Source organism: Panicum virgatum, chromosome 2K (genome assembly GCF_016808335.1).
Source record: "Panicum virgatum strain AP13 chromosome 2K, P.virgatum_v5, whole genome shotgun sequence".
Classification (NCBI taxonomy): Eukaryota; Viridiplantae; Streptophyta; class Magnoliopsida; order Poales; family Poaceae; genus Panicum; species Panicum virgatum.
Window position 1 is genome coordinate 19783940 of NC_053137.1, and position 13362 is coordinate 19797301.

At 43.7% G+C, this 13362-nt stretch overlaps 1 protein-coding gene across 3 annotated transcripts; it reads left to right on the top strand.

Annotated features, from left to right (window-relative positions):
- The first annotated feature begins 5605 nt into the window (after nt 1-5605).
- On the top strand, nt 5606-13306 carry LOC120670441 (prolyl endopeptidase-like). 3 transcript variants are annotated; one of them, XM_039950539.1, is made up of 13 exons: nt 5606-5860; nt 5932-6151; nt 7231-7431; nt 7545-7615; nt 7948-7950; nt 8589-8748; nt 8943-9536; nt 9766-10146; nt 10235-10310; nt 11043-11106; nt 11510-11645; nt 12764-12871; nt 12956-13306. In XM_039950539.1, the coding sequence occupies exons 1-13, from the start codon at nt 5631-5633 to the stop codon at nt 13019-13021; spliced, it is 2310 nt and encodes a 769-aa protein (XP_039806473.1). In that variant the 5' UTR covers nt 5606-5630; the 3' UTR covers nt 13022-13306. The 3 variants fall into 3 exon arrangements, with proteins under 3 accessions (XP_039806473.1, XP_039806481.1, XP_039806488.1); XM_039950547.1 differs by lacking the exon at nt 7948-7950 and having other exon boundaries at nt 12956-13276; XM_039950554.1 differs by lacking the exons at nt 11043-11106; nt 11510-11645; nt 12764-12871; nt 12956-13306 and adding an exon at nt 10782-11008.
- Nucleotides 13307-13362: the final 56 nt, after the last annotated feature.

The window sequence follows — 13362 nt, forward strand, 5'->3', positions numbered from 1 at the left end:
TATTTGAATCCTAGAGTGATGTTTTTTTTTGGACGGAGGAGTAAACAGCATCTCTGTCTGTAGAGAGTAAAGAGACTCTGATTTTTTTTAAAGGGGCTGGATCCGATTATTTAAAAGAGCCAGTCTCTTACAAACGGTGTCATGGAGGAAATACAAATTACAGTCAAGTCCATTACATCCATGCTCTAGAGGTGAAAAATTGCCGTACAAACCGCTGATAAACAACAAACTTAAAACTAAGGTCATTGGATCTTGACGGAGAGCTCCAGCTCGCCGCACCACTTCCAGTTCTGCTGGAGTCGGAAAAGAAGCATGGCAGGCAGGAGAGAAACTCAACCAAGATGTCCGATGAGACCTCCAGCTTTTTGTAGCCGCAAGACTTCTCTCCTCTGGCGCGCATCGGCCATCATCGTCTTAACCTTAGACGAGAAAGAAACTAGCGCCGCCGAATGAATCGACGACCCCGAAGAAGTCCATAACTGCCGCATCAAGTAGAAACCAAGACAAGAGTCCCTAGAAGGGAAATCGTTCACAAGAAAGGAGCAAACTAACCTCCCAAGGCGAGCCCCACCAAATACCTCGTCGAAACTGCCATGGAGGACCAAAACCTTCGCAACTGCCTCGCCAAAGCCAACGCCGGATCCACCACCATCAAAATCGGAGAAGGCCCCAAAGCACTTTAATCGCCACTTCGTAGCCCCGTCTAGCACGCCATGGACGAGGAGCTCACCCAAGACAAAGCAGAGGGCCAAAAGTTCCACCTGACGCCAAATAAACGATGTGGAGAAAGGAGCTAGCCTTTGGGTAGTAGCTATACAGGTGGATTTGCGCGTCGATTCATTGGATCCTCACTTCCTCCGCCACCGGAGCGGCCATCGGAGGCGGGGAGCCAGCGAAATGGGCGATGGACCAAGGAAATCGCCTATTCGCCTCTCTTTAGAGAGTATCAGGTAAAGGGGAAAGTTTTTAGCCTCTTGCAAAGAGACTTCGATTTTGCCACTCAAAAAAAAAACAAAATATACTAAGTTTGAGAAAATTATCATCATAGTGCTACGTTCAAACTCGGTCATTTCATACCTTTGAAAAAAAACAGTTTTTAAAATAACTATTATAGCCTGCACCGTTGTTATGGTAATGTAAATTTTATCGATACCTAAATGACACCACTAATTTTTTAATGGAAACTCAATGTACAACCAATATTGTAACTGCGCGAGATATTAATTGTTCAGTTTTCAATCAGAATCCGGATTGATTTGTTCGGGTTCTGATTGATTTATCTCGATTACATTTAGGACTCCGATTGACAGACCGTGTAATTGCTTTATAAATAGTATAGATAGATACTAGTGAAGATGAACGGATCATATGCTACGTCTTCAAAATATTTGGTGGACAACAATTACTTTACTTGAAAGATTTATATAGTAATAGTACAATAAAAAGTTTCCAAAAATATAACAAGTCCAAATTATTTGTTTACCAAATACCACATTCTTTATAATACGTACAGTTAGATCTGCATTGGACGAAGGGCTAGTTCGACTCGCAGACGGAATGGACTAAAATCCACCTATCAATGATAAAAGACCAAATTTCTATTCTACTATTTCTAAAGCAAGCAATGATTCCACAATCCGTCAAGCCGAATCCTAATCGGAATCTGTATAAATCAATTGGAATCCTAGTCAGAACCCGACAAATCAATCCTCGCATAGTCACGGCACGGGTTGTATATGGAGTTTCCATCAGAAATTAGTGGTCTCATGTAGGTATATGTAAAATTTACATTATCCACAGCAATGCACGGGCATTATCCTAGTCAAAAATTTTGGCGGACCAAAATAAAAAATTAGATGAAAACTTTATGTTAGAAATAGATATAAATATATGGTCCGTGCAACAACTTTGAAGAAACCAATGAAAACAAACCATCTGGGGCTCAACTACTACCTAGGGTTTCTCCTAATGCTAACCAAATCAAACAAATCTACTTATTACAAAAGAAGATATTGAGGGCAGAATACCTTAATATGTTGATTCCACTGAAAACCCCAACCGTACAACCTAGATTTGGAGAGGGAACGAGTGGGGTGGGAGGAGGACAATTTGCTCATTTTCATATGCTTAGTTCAAATTTAACTAGGGTAAGGTAGGGGCTCGGAGTGGACGCGGATATGCTCTATAGGGGTTGTTTGTTTCCCACGTCTTTTTTAGCCCCTGTCATGTCAAAAGAAATCTTACTATTTAGGAATATTAAATAAAATCAAATAAAATATGTTTATAGAACTTTTTTTAACAGATGTGTGCTAATTTGCGAGACAAATCTAATAAGCCTAATCAACTCATGATTTGCTACAGTGATGCTACAGTAACCATCATCTAATTATGGATTAGTATATCTCATTAGATTTGTCTCGCAGTTTAGCCATACGATTCCTCGCAGTTTAGCCATACGAGTTTTATAATTAGAGTTCATTTAATACTTCTAAATACTAAGAATTTCTTTGACGTGACATGGTCTAAAGTTTAGTCTCTGGATCCAAACAACCTCATAGTGCCACGCCAACAGTTTTAGCGTCGTATTAATATCACATGGCACTATAGGTCATGATGTTATATATCAACAACACAATACCATAGTCTTTGCCATTGTGTATTTCTCCCCCATATTGGATCCTACATGGCACATTAAGATGCCAAAACACAAGGCATCGTGCTTACTATAGGGCATTAATATGCATAGATGCATATATGCATACTCCATCTGTCCTGATTCTAAGTATTCTATAAAATTGTGCATAAAATCAAGTTTGAGGAATGAATCAAACTAGAATGATCCAAATTCTACCCCTTGTATCAAATAGACAGATCAGATCATCTTGTCCTAGAACTAAATACAAAATGCTTCCGTGCCCTTTATTTACTATTTTCAATTACAATTACCAACCATGTAAATCGTGATGGTGTTCCGAAAGTGCACAAGCTTAAATTGGGATTTGTGTTGATCCTTAATTTGGTACGACTCCTCAGGATGTGTAATTAAATTTGCTTCTCGATATGGTTGAACCTAGACGAATAAACAAAAAAACCATTACCGTGATAGACGTGCAAGATAGTGATTACTAGGTGAATTCTCCGCGCGTTGCTGCGGGAATATTTGGATCATATAAAAAAATGCTAGAACAATTGTTGAGTGAGTACACACATATAAAGAGAACTATGCATACATGTCAAGAAGTGAAAGATGGATATTTTTAGTACAATGTTGAACATAGAAAGAAAGTCAATGACAAAATAAATGGAATTTAGGTGACACCTTAAATTTGTTCATTGCAGAGAGGCATGCTAATAAATTAGAAATTGGATGTATAAAGAAAAAATAATAAAGTATCAATTAAATGCTAACATATGAAATTTCTAATTTTATGTAATGATACCTTCTTCTGGTTCTTCGGTACGACCTAGAAAAAGAGAGCAAGAGAGCTGGTTCTCGTGCTCAAGAGATACAACTTGCCGATTCAAAAAATAATAATTCCAAGCAAACAATGATTTTTTTTATGTAGCTGCATCAACATAAGGAGGGTCATCTGATGATTTAAAAAATCCCCCGCCAAAATTACAATAAGGATATATGAAGAATGACATACATTGGAAGGAATTGTCGTTGGAATATTTAGATGGATAACCTTAGTATCATCAGAAACAACATCAATGCTCGAGTATGTTGTGATGTGGCCATGACATGAAACTTAGGGGATGTTTGGATTGTAGCCAGACCTCGCCAAGCTACAGTGGTTAGACAGGTGTGGCGGTGGGAATCAGCGCCATAGAAGTGCAGCGTGGCAAGCTGCAGTGGGCAACCAAGCAGCCTCCTCTTAGTGCTCTTGCACGCCTGCTGAACCGACCAAGCGAGCGTACATGAATCCCATCGTCGAGGCAATTGGAGAATCGGAGAACGATGAAAGAGTCTAGATGTTGATCTTAGACACATGTGCTAGGAGACCCTATGTCTTGAAAATTTCAAAATCTTTCAGAAAAGACTGCCGGAAATAGAAAAAGAGGGGAAAAAGTCTACGTAACCCCCTCAGGTTTGATGTCTGGACACTTAACCCCCTGAACTCAAAAACCGGGTATTTTACCCCCCAAACTTTGCAAAACCGGACAAATCACCCCCTGGGGTGGTTTTGTGGGCGGTTTTGCTGACGTGGCGCTTCTAGGGCCCACTTGTCAGTGCCGCGTGTGCGTTTACTCTCTCCACTCTCTCTCCTCTCTCACACCCTGCCCCAACTCCTGCAGTCTTGCCCACCGCCGCCCGCCCACTCGCTCGCCGTCGGCGCCGCTTGCCTGGGCGCCCGCTCCCCGGCGCCACCTGCGCGCCCACTGCCCGCGTGCGCTCGCCCGACCGCGGTGGCGGCGGAGCGGCTCGCCCTGCTCCCCCGTGCCCGACCACGGCGGCGGCGGAGCGGCTCCCGCGAGCGCTCGCCCGCGCGCGCCCGGCGGCGGCGGCGGCGGCTGCAGAGCGGCTCCTACGCGCGCTTGCCCAGCCGCAGCGGTGGCGGAGTGGCTCCTACACGCCCGGCCGGGGCGGAGCGGCTCGCCCTGCTCCTGTGTGACTGGCATGGCGGTGGAGGGGGCTGCACGGGCTAGCAGCGCAGAGGAGGAGGGCATGGCGGTGTGGTGGAGGTCGTTGCCGCCATTGCCGGCGGCGCCGAGGAGGAGGCCACGATGGCTCGCGCACGGGGTCCTCGGCTCCCCGCCGCCGTGGAGCTCTCACGTGGCCGGCGGCGCGGAGGAGGTCGCCGTGGAGCTAGTCCACGATGGCGGCGCCGCGGAGTTCATCCACCAGGCCACCTTCAACGACTCGGCCGGCCTCTCGACCACCCACGCCGAGGAGGCGCTCCGCATGGCCAAGTATGCCACCGACGGCGAGCTCGCCACCCCTGGCTCCGCCTTCCTCCCCACCCTCGCCGCCGCCTGCTCCCTGCTCGTCGAGCACTCCCACCGCGTCCCGCTCTCCCTCGTCGAGGCCGCCTTCTGCTCCGCGCCCACCCTCGCCGACCTCGTCTCCCGCATCGCCACCCGCCTGGTCCTCCCTCCCCCCCGTGCTTCGACTACGCCGCCGCACTCGATCGCGCCGTGCGCCTCTCACCCTCGCTCACCACCGCCTCGCCCAGGCCCGCTTCCTCCTCCGCTACGCCTCCAAGTGGAGCTAGCGTAGAGCCGCACGCCTCCGCGGGAGCGCCACTGCCGGATGCGCTCGGGGGAGCGGGAGCGCCGCCGCCGGGTGCGCGCGGGGGATCTGCCGCTTGGGAGAGAGCAGAGAGTGGGAGAGACATGACAGGTGGGACCATGCAACGTGTTCTATGATGTGGCGTCGACATGTGCGCCACGGTAGCAAAACCGCCCACAAAACCACACCAGGGGATGATTTGTCCGGTTTTACAAAGTTTGGGGGGGTAAAATACCCGGTTTTTGAGTTTAGGGAGTTAAGTGTTCAGACATCAAACCTGAAGGGTTACGTAGACTTTTTCCAAAAAAGAGGGATAAGAAAAGGGTGCCCCAACCTCGCGTAGAAAAGATGCGTCAGCCCAGGGTCAGTCCCACCTACCCGTGACTCCCCGCCGGCCATGCTTCTTGTGCATAAATCCGTTCCCCTCCGGCTTCTCCTTTCACGCCGTCCTCTCAAACCCTTCTTCCTCCCGCGGCCGTCTCGCCCCCGCCCCCTCCCGCTCCTCCCGCGCGCCGCCATGGGCTCTGTAGCTGGCGACGCCGCCCGCCTCGCGTACCCGCCGGCCCGCCGCGACGATTCCGTCGTCGACGACTACCACGGTGTTCAGGTTCCCGATCCCTATCGCTGGTAAGCAACCGCGCACGTCTTCTGAATAGTCAAGTTTCGCTCGCTTGTGGTTATGCCTTGCGCTGACGCAGGCTGGAGGACCCGGACTCGGAGGAGACGAAGGATTTCGTGGCGAAACAGGCGGAACTGGCTGAGACGGTGCTCGCCGGGTGCCCCGACAGGGAGAACCTGCGCCGCGAGGTAACGCGGCTGTTCGACCACCCGCGCTACGCCGCGCCGTTCCGCCGCGGGAACAAGTACTTCCACTTCCACAATTCCGGCCTCCAGGCCCAGAGCGTACTCTACATGCAGGTATGCCACGAACTTTCCTTAGCTGGAAGTGAAAGCACCTGACGCTGACGGTAGATCTGATGTTTAGAACTATAGGGGATATAAGTAGAGATCTCATATAAGTAAGGTTGGAATAAGGGAAAACAATTTGTTCCATGCTATTTGCTTGGATCACATAAGAAAAATTCGCCCCACTTGTCTTAACGTCTCTTTGGCATTGACCTATTGTGATGATCTTATGGTGGGAGAAATTAACTGTTTGGTACCTGCTTTTCCTTTACACTGTACTAGTTAAATTCACGTACGTTGCTACGGACAAACAATTGAGAAGATGCTAATAATCAAGTGCATGATATTTTTTGGGCGATCAATCTTGTTTGCCCATTAGCCGTCCAATAATCAACAACGTAGCCTTACTTTTTGTCGTCTTCCTTTCTCAGTTTCACCTCGGTTTACTCTCTTGCGTCTTTGCCGCCACCTCCCAGCCATCACCGGACCCACAACCGCCACTTGCACTGCACTAAACTCTCCATTTTTGAGCTCCCCTGCGCTAGTGCCAGCCCACTGGGCACCCAACGCCACCTGCAGCTGCCAGCGCTCTGCCAATACCATGAGAATAAAAATAAATAGGGAAATATGCCAAACTCATTGACCCTTCCAGTGATGGCTTTTGTCATGTGGTCGCAATCCTTGTGCATCTTTCCTATAAAGATGAAACAAAGAAGTACAGACAGATCAATGGGCTCCTTACCATGGCGGATTGCCACACCTTATTACAGATAAGGTCCACCTGGCAGGGTTGCATTATTATTACTTGACATGGTGGAATGCTTGATAATGATTGCTTTGATGCCAAGGTCTAGGACTGAATTGAATTTTACTGGACAAGTGAACATGACTGGCGGGCTGTAGGCCAAGGAGACAAGGACTTGGACCTTGGCAGCAATGCAGCATTGAAAACTCATTTTAAGCTTATCTGAGTATATGGGGTGTTAATATTGTTCAGTGTACTGCAAATTGTTCTTCTTTAGTATGCTAATAATGTGTAATGGTGATATTATTGGAGTTTAAATGTGCCATGTTCTATGTTGACATTGCAGGATGAATTGGATGGAAAGGCAGAGGTTCTTTTGGATCCAAATACTCTAAGCAAGGATGGGACAGTTGCTCTTTCAACATATTCAATTAGTGAGGATGGAGACTACATTGCTTACGGGTTAAGTGAAAGTGGTAGTGATTGGGTCTCTATTCATGTGATGAATGTTACTAACCAGCAACCTATGCCTGACAAACTGTCTTGGGTAGGCAATCGTCACTTGACTGTTTGAGGCTTAGTTTTTCCTTTGTGCAAATAGCAGTGCATTAGTGCTTATTTGTTGGTTTTTTAACCAAGTCTTGGCTCTTCATGATGCAGGTAAAGTTCTCTTCTATCAGTTGGACTCATGATGGGAAAGGGTTTTTCTATAGCCGGTATCCAGCACCTAGGTAGACCATACTGATTTTCCCTATATTTTTAACTTAGCAACTGCCTTTTCCAGCATCGATGTAGTCCTACATATTGTTATGGATTTTTCTGGTAGATAGCTAATGCAATGTGATAAACATAAAACCCAAATTTCTTGGCACCAAAAGGCTTGTTATTGTTGTAACAATATGGAAAAGATCGATAAAAGACAACCTCAAGTCAATACAAGTGCTTGCATCTAATTTATACACCTCCATCCACTCTTCTCTGTTATTTGTGATGTTTGCCTCGCATTGATGTGAAATACCTGCTTCTGCAATCACCAAAGGAAAGCGCATAGTATTCTTGGAAGAGAGTTCTCAGTTACTTTTTTATCTTTTGGTTTAGTATACCTTACCAACTCAGGGCCTGTTTGAATGCAAAACTCATACTGCCTGTTACTTGGACACATACTTGGCATGGGTGATTTCTGGTTCTGTCGCAACTCCCATGTGAATTTCTGGCTATGATATGCATCAGATGGGCTTACATTTTGTTCTCAGATTGGTTGTAAAAAAGAACTCCAGTTCATTTTGATATACTGTTTTGCATGGATTGCTTGATTTCTCCTGTCTCAATTCTTTTGGGAATTTAACACCTCTTGATGTGGTCAGCTGCCAGCTTGTTTCACCTTTTGGCCCATGTGCCAGCAGTACATAAACAACAGTAATTCTGTGTGGCTAAGTCTTGCTCCCATTAATCTCTTTTGTCTAATTTATCACCTTGGGAATAGTCAAGCAAAGTCAAAGACGACAAATAACAAATTAATATAATATTATAATTTCACAAACATGAATGTTAAAATTAGCTAAGAAATAAGCTCATCTGTGGTTAATGTCTCCATGATCTATCATCATCTCTTTTAAGTGTTTTTGTTGAATTGGTCTAATCTGTTTGCTCTGAAGCACTTGAGCAGAATAATCACTTGTCTTTTTCCCTCATTTATTTCTATAGAGGAGGGGAACTGGATGCTGGAACTGAGACAAACATCAACCTTAATCATCAGATCTATTACCATGTTTTGGGAACCAATCAGTCAGAGGACATACTGTGCTGGAAAGATCCTGAACACCCTAAGTACTCCTTTGGTGCCTCAGTCACTGAAGATGGGAAGGTAACCTGCTGTTGCTATTGCTACTCGCTCATGTCATTTGTACAGGGATGTTCTAATAAATAAAATTAAATTGTTTACTAATATTTTGGATAATAGAGGAAGCTATAAACTGATGTCTTCATCTTTAAGGATTGAACCTTCCCAAAGTCTCTTCTGATGCATTAAAAAAATTCTGAACATCATGTTTTTGGCAGTACATCATATTGACCGTCTATGAAGGTTGCGACCCTGTCAATAAGTTATACTATTGCGAAATTTCTTCTCTTCCTCAAGGAATAAAGGGCTTCAGAAAGAGACAGGAAATGCTTCCATTTGTCAAGCTTATTGACAATTTTGATGCTCAATATCAAGTTGTGGCCAATGATGGCGATGAATTTACATTTTTGACCAATAAAAGCGCCCCTAGGAATAAGCTGGTGAGGGTAAATATCAAGAACCCAGAACTGTGGACTGATGTTCTTCCTGAGCATGAAAAAGATGTGCTTGAGTCAGCTGACGCTGTTAACAATAACCAATTGTTGGTGTGTTATATGTCAGATGTTAAGCATATTCTGCAGTTAAGAGATCTTAGAACTGGAAATCTAATTCATCAGTTGCCTCTAGAGATTGGTTCTGTTTCAGAGATCTCCTGCAGACGGGAAGATAAGGAAGTATTTATTGGCTTCACGAGCTTTCTTTCTCCAGGTATTATTTACAGGTGTAATTTAGCACCTGCAATCCCTGAAATGAAGATGTTTCGAGAAATTTCAGTCCCTGGATTTGATCGCACAAGTTTTCAGGTTAAGCAGGTAATCTATCTTACCTGTACAAATTTGTTCTGCGTTCTACTATGATAATATCTGTAACATCCAGCCTTTGAATTTTTTTTAACTATGGTTCTTGATATTAAGAACTTGTATTTTCATATGAGTAGTTTTTGCTCTTAAGTTAATGTGCTCTTCTTTTCGCTGATCTGAATAATTTTTTTCTGTATGATTTTTTTTATTAACCACATTATTGTTTTTACCAACTACTCAGGTTTTTGTCCCTAGTAAGGATGGAGCCAGAATTCCCATGTTCATAATGTCTAAGAAAGATATCAATCTCGATGGATCGCATCCAACTTTGCTATATGGTTATGGAGGATTCAACATAAGCTTAACTCCTTCATTCAGCGTTGGTCGTCTTGTGCTATGCAAGAACATGGGTTTTGTTGTCTGTGTAGCAAACATTCGTGGCGGTGGAGAATATGGGGAGGAGTGGCACAAAGCTGGAGCACTTGCAATGAAACAAAATTGTTTTGATGACTTTGCTGCTTGTGCTGAATTCCTCATTTCTAATGGTTACACCAGTTCCAGCCGACTATGTATTGAAGGTGGAAGCAATGGTGGTCTTCTGATTGCTGCTTCCATTAATCAGGTAATATGGTAAACTCTCATTTTACCCAATTTTTTGTTGGTCCAATCATATTGCAATACATAAGTTCAACTCACATCCTGTGTTGCAGCGGCCTGATCTCTTTGGGTGTGCTCTTGCTCACGTTGGTGTTATGGACATGCTCCGCTTTCACAAGTTCACAATTGGTATGTTTAAATAAAGTCGTATAAGTATATAACCACTCCAAAAATCCTGCAACCCCCAACCTCCACCCCCCACATGCACTGATCTGGAGTTCTCACTTCCATTAGTCTTCAACCACTATAGAGCAATGAGCACCAGCATCGTGCCGCTATGGCAACCAGCAAGATAGTGTCTAACTTTGGCTCGCAGTGATGCATGCTGATGTCCATGGGGGAAGTCATGTTCACTGCTGCTGCTGTAGTGTTAGCCATCAACTCTTGCTCCCATCTTTACCTTTCTTGTTTCTCTAACCTCACGTTCCACACATCTCAAGATTCTCTCTCTCCCTATGTTATTCTTTAGTTTAGCTTTGGATCCTGTGTTGGTTGGAGGAATTCGCCAGTGCCCTATTGCACACTGCCCATTATGTAGTCTCCACCATCTTTTGAACCACCAGTTTCTGCTCTGCATCATTGGTGTTTTCTTCCCTTCAGACTCCAGCATATTCAACAGGATCCATGTGCTGCTAAGAAGTGACAGACATGATCCATCTGATGCTAAGAAGCGATGGCAGGCAGGGGGGGTCTTTTGAGTTTTGACCTTTCACAGATTTCTTGATGGTTGCTCCAAAATGAATATCGGGGAATGCAAACTCAGACCATTTCAATTTTCCTTGTTTTCAGTTATTCTGCATTTCTGCTGATTATCTACATCCCTTTACCTGTATAACAGTTAGTGCTTCTTGTTTTGTATAGGTCATGCCTGGACTACAGACTATGGTTGTTCAGATAAGGAAGAAGAGTTCCAATGGCTCATCAAGTATGGCTGTTCTGACTTTCTGTTATTTCCAACATCATTGTATACTATCTGAGTTGCTGCATTACTTCTCTACCGACATTGGACTGATTATTGGGCTGCTCAGAAAATCATCAAGCCACTATTGATTTTTTTTTCAAATTTACATTTCTATGGCTATCAGGGGTTACTAATTAAGGGATACTAGAAAATTTAGGTTGCATTGCGTGCCTTACCTGGTGAATGCTCGATTCGATGTTGGATAAGTTAATTATAAACCTGTAAACGCCCTCCTTGCAGCATTGAAAATGAGACTTCAATTCAAGAAAGAAAACCTGAGATTAAAACAAGGGACTAAATTATTGAGTGTATCATAATATCCTGATCCTTTTTTTTTTTCTGTTTGCTGCACTGATTATCACACAAGATATTCTCCCCTTCATAATGTGCGGAGACCTTGGGAGCAAAGCTCTGGTAGCCAATGCCAGTATCCAGCAACCATGTTGTTGACAGCTGATCATGACGATCGTGTTGTGCCATTGCATTCACTAAAGTTATTAGCAGTAAGTTCATTTCTTGTATTATGTCTCTCTGAGTTCTCATTTGAAACGAAAAAGGTCAATATATTGATAGCTGTAAATTGAAGAAATAATTATCTTATATATGCTAGTGATGCAGCAAAGTATTCCCTTTTTTGTTTTGGAAAATCTTTTACTGATCTTTACAGTATTGTCAGATTTTTTTTTGAACAAATGGCAGGTGCTCTGCCCTTTCATTATAGTAGGAAGCAGGAGTGCTTTTATGCTTATTTGGTTCTTCCTCTGTTCCAAAATGTAGGTCGATTTAGTGTTATCCTAAGTCAACCTTCTCTAACTTTGACCAAGTTTATACGAAAAATATATTAACATCTAAAACACCAAATAAATGCACTATGAAGACACTTCGTGATGGATCTAAGAAAACTGATTTGATGTTGCAGATGTTGGTGCATTTTTCTATAAATTTGGTCAAAGTAAGATAAGTTTGATTTAGGACAAAACTAGAACGATCTACATTTTGGAATGGAGTATATACTATTTTCTTCCAGCTTGTCACAGGTGCATGGTGTATCAATCTTAGAGACAAGCTAATTACCCTTAAACTTTTTCCATGCTATGTCAGGGTAGATGGTGATATAGTGTATATAATACACAGCCACAGATAAGATTTATTTGAAGTTAGATTCAATGGTAAATTAGATATTTTTGTAAAGCCAATCTCTCATAAAGGAGATATGGCAAATTGTTGCCTCGTAAAGGAGATATGGCAAATTGTTGCCTTTACTATCAATGGAGACAGCCCATGGCAGCAAGTGTGTAGGGTGCACATTAGGCTGCAGCAGGCTTGTTGCTATGCCAATAGCAGCCTCCCATCAGACCAGGCTTCTGATATTCTTCCTCTTTTTGGAGCATAGTTTCTGGCCATGCCTTTTGTTAGTTTTCTTTTGTTAGCAACATTTTACTCTTCAATGAAAATTTAAGATTATATGAATCTTATGTAGTTTATGAATCAGTTTTATAACAGTTGCATTGGTCATAAATTTTGTACCAAGTATCATGATACAATTGCCTTTTGATGCTATTTAGTTCTTTATAACCTATTTGCTTTTATGTCCTTACTATGCTTCCTTTGCTTTTCATAGACATTGCAGCATGTTCTGTGTACCGAGGACTCCCCACAAACAAATCCAATAATTGGTCGCATTGACCGCAAGTCAGGGCATGGAGCTGGCAGGCCAACTCAAAAATTGGTTTGTGCAACTGTTTCTCTCAATATTGCTTTGGCTTCAAGCCTTCTCTCAATCATTTATGCAATATCCTGCCTTTAATTTCAGATTGATGAAGCTGCAGACAGATATAGCTTTATGGCTAAGATGTTAGGCGCTCGATGGACTGAATAGTTTATTTAATCCATCTTAATGTGGAGATGGTGAGCAAGATCACCCAATGCACTGCGGAGTTCATGCTTCAGGTTGATACAAGGATTCATGGAACATAGTCGCCCCCAGGAGTTTGGGTGTGGCATGGTGTGACATCATTTAATATATCATTTGGTTCTAAAGAATGATAATAGATAATGGTAGGAATGATTCTTTAAGTTGTACTGGGAGGACTTGTTTGGAGGCACTTGTTGCTGTCCGCTACATTTCGTCAAATAGGCTGCACAAGCGCTGTGTTGCTGCTTGCCTCCATCCTTCACAGCGCCGTTGCGTGCTCGCGGTCGCGGCTGGGGTGACCGCCA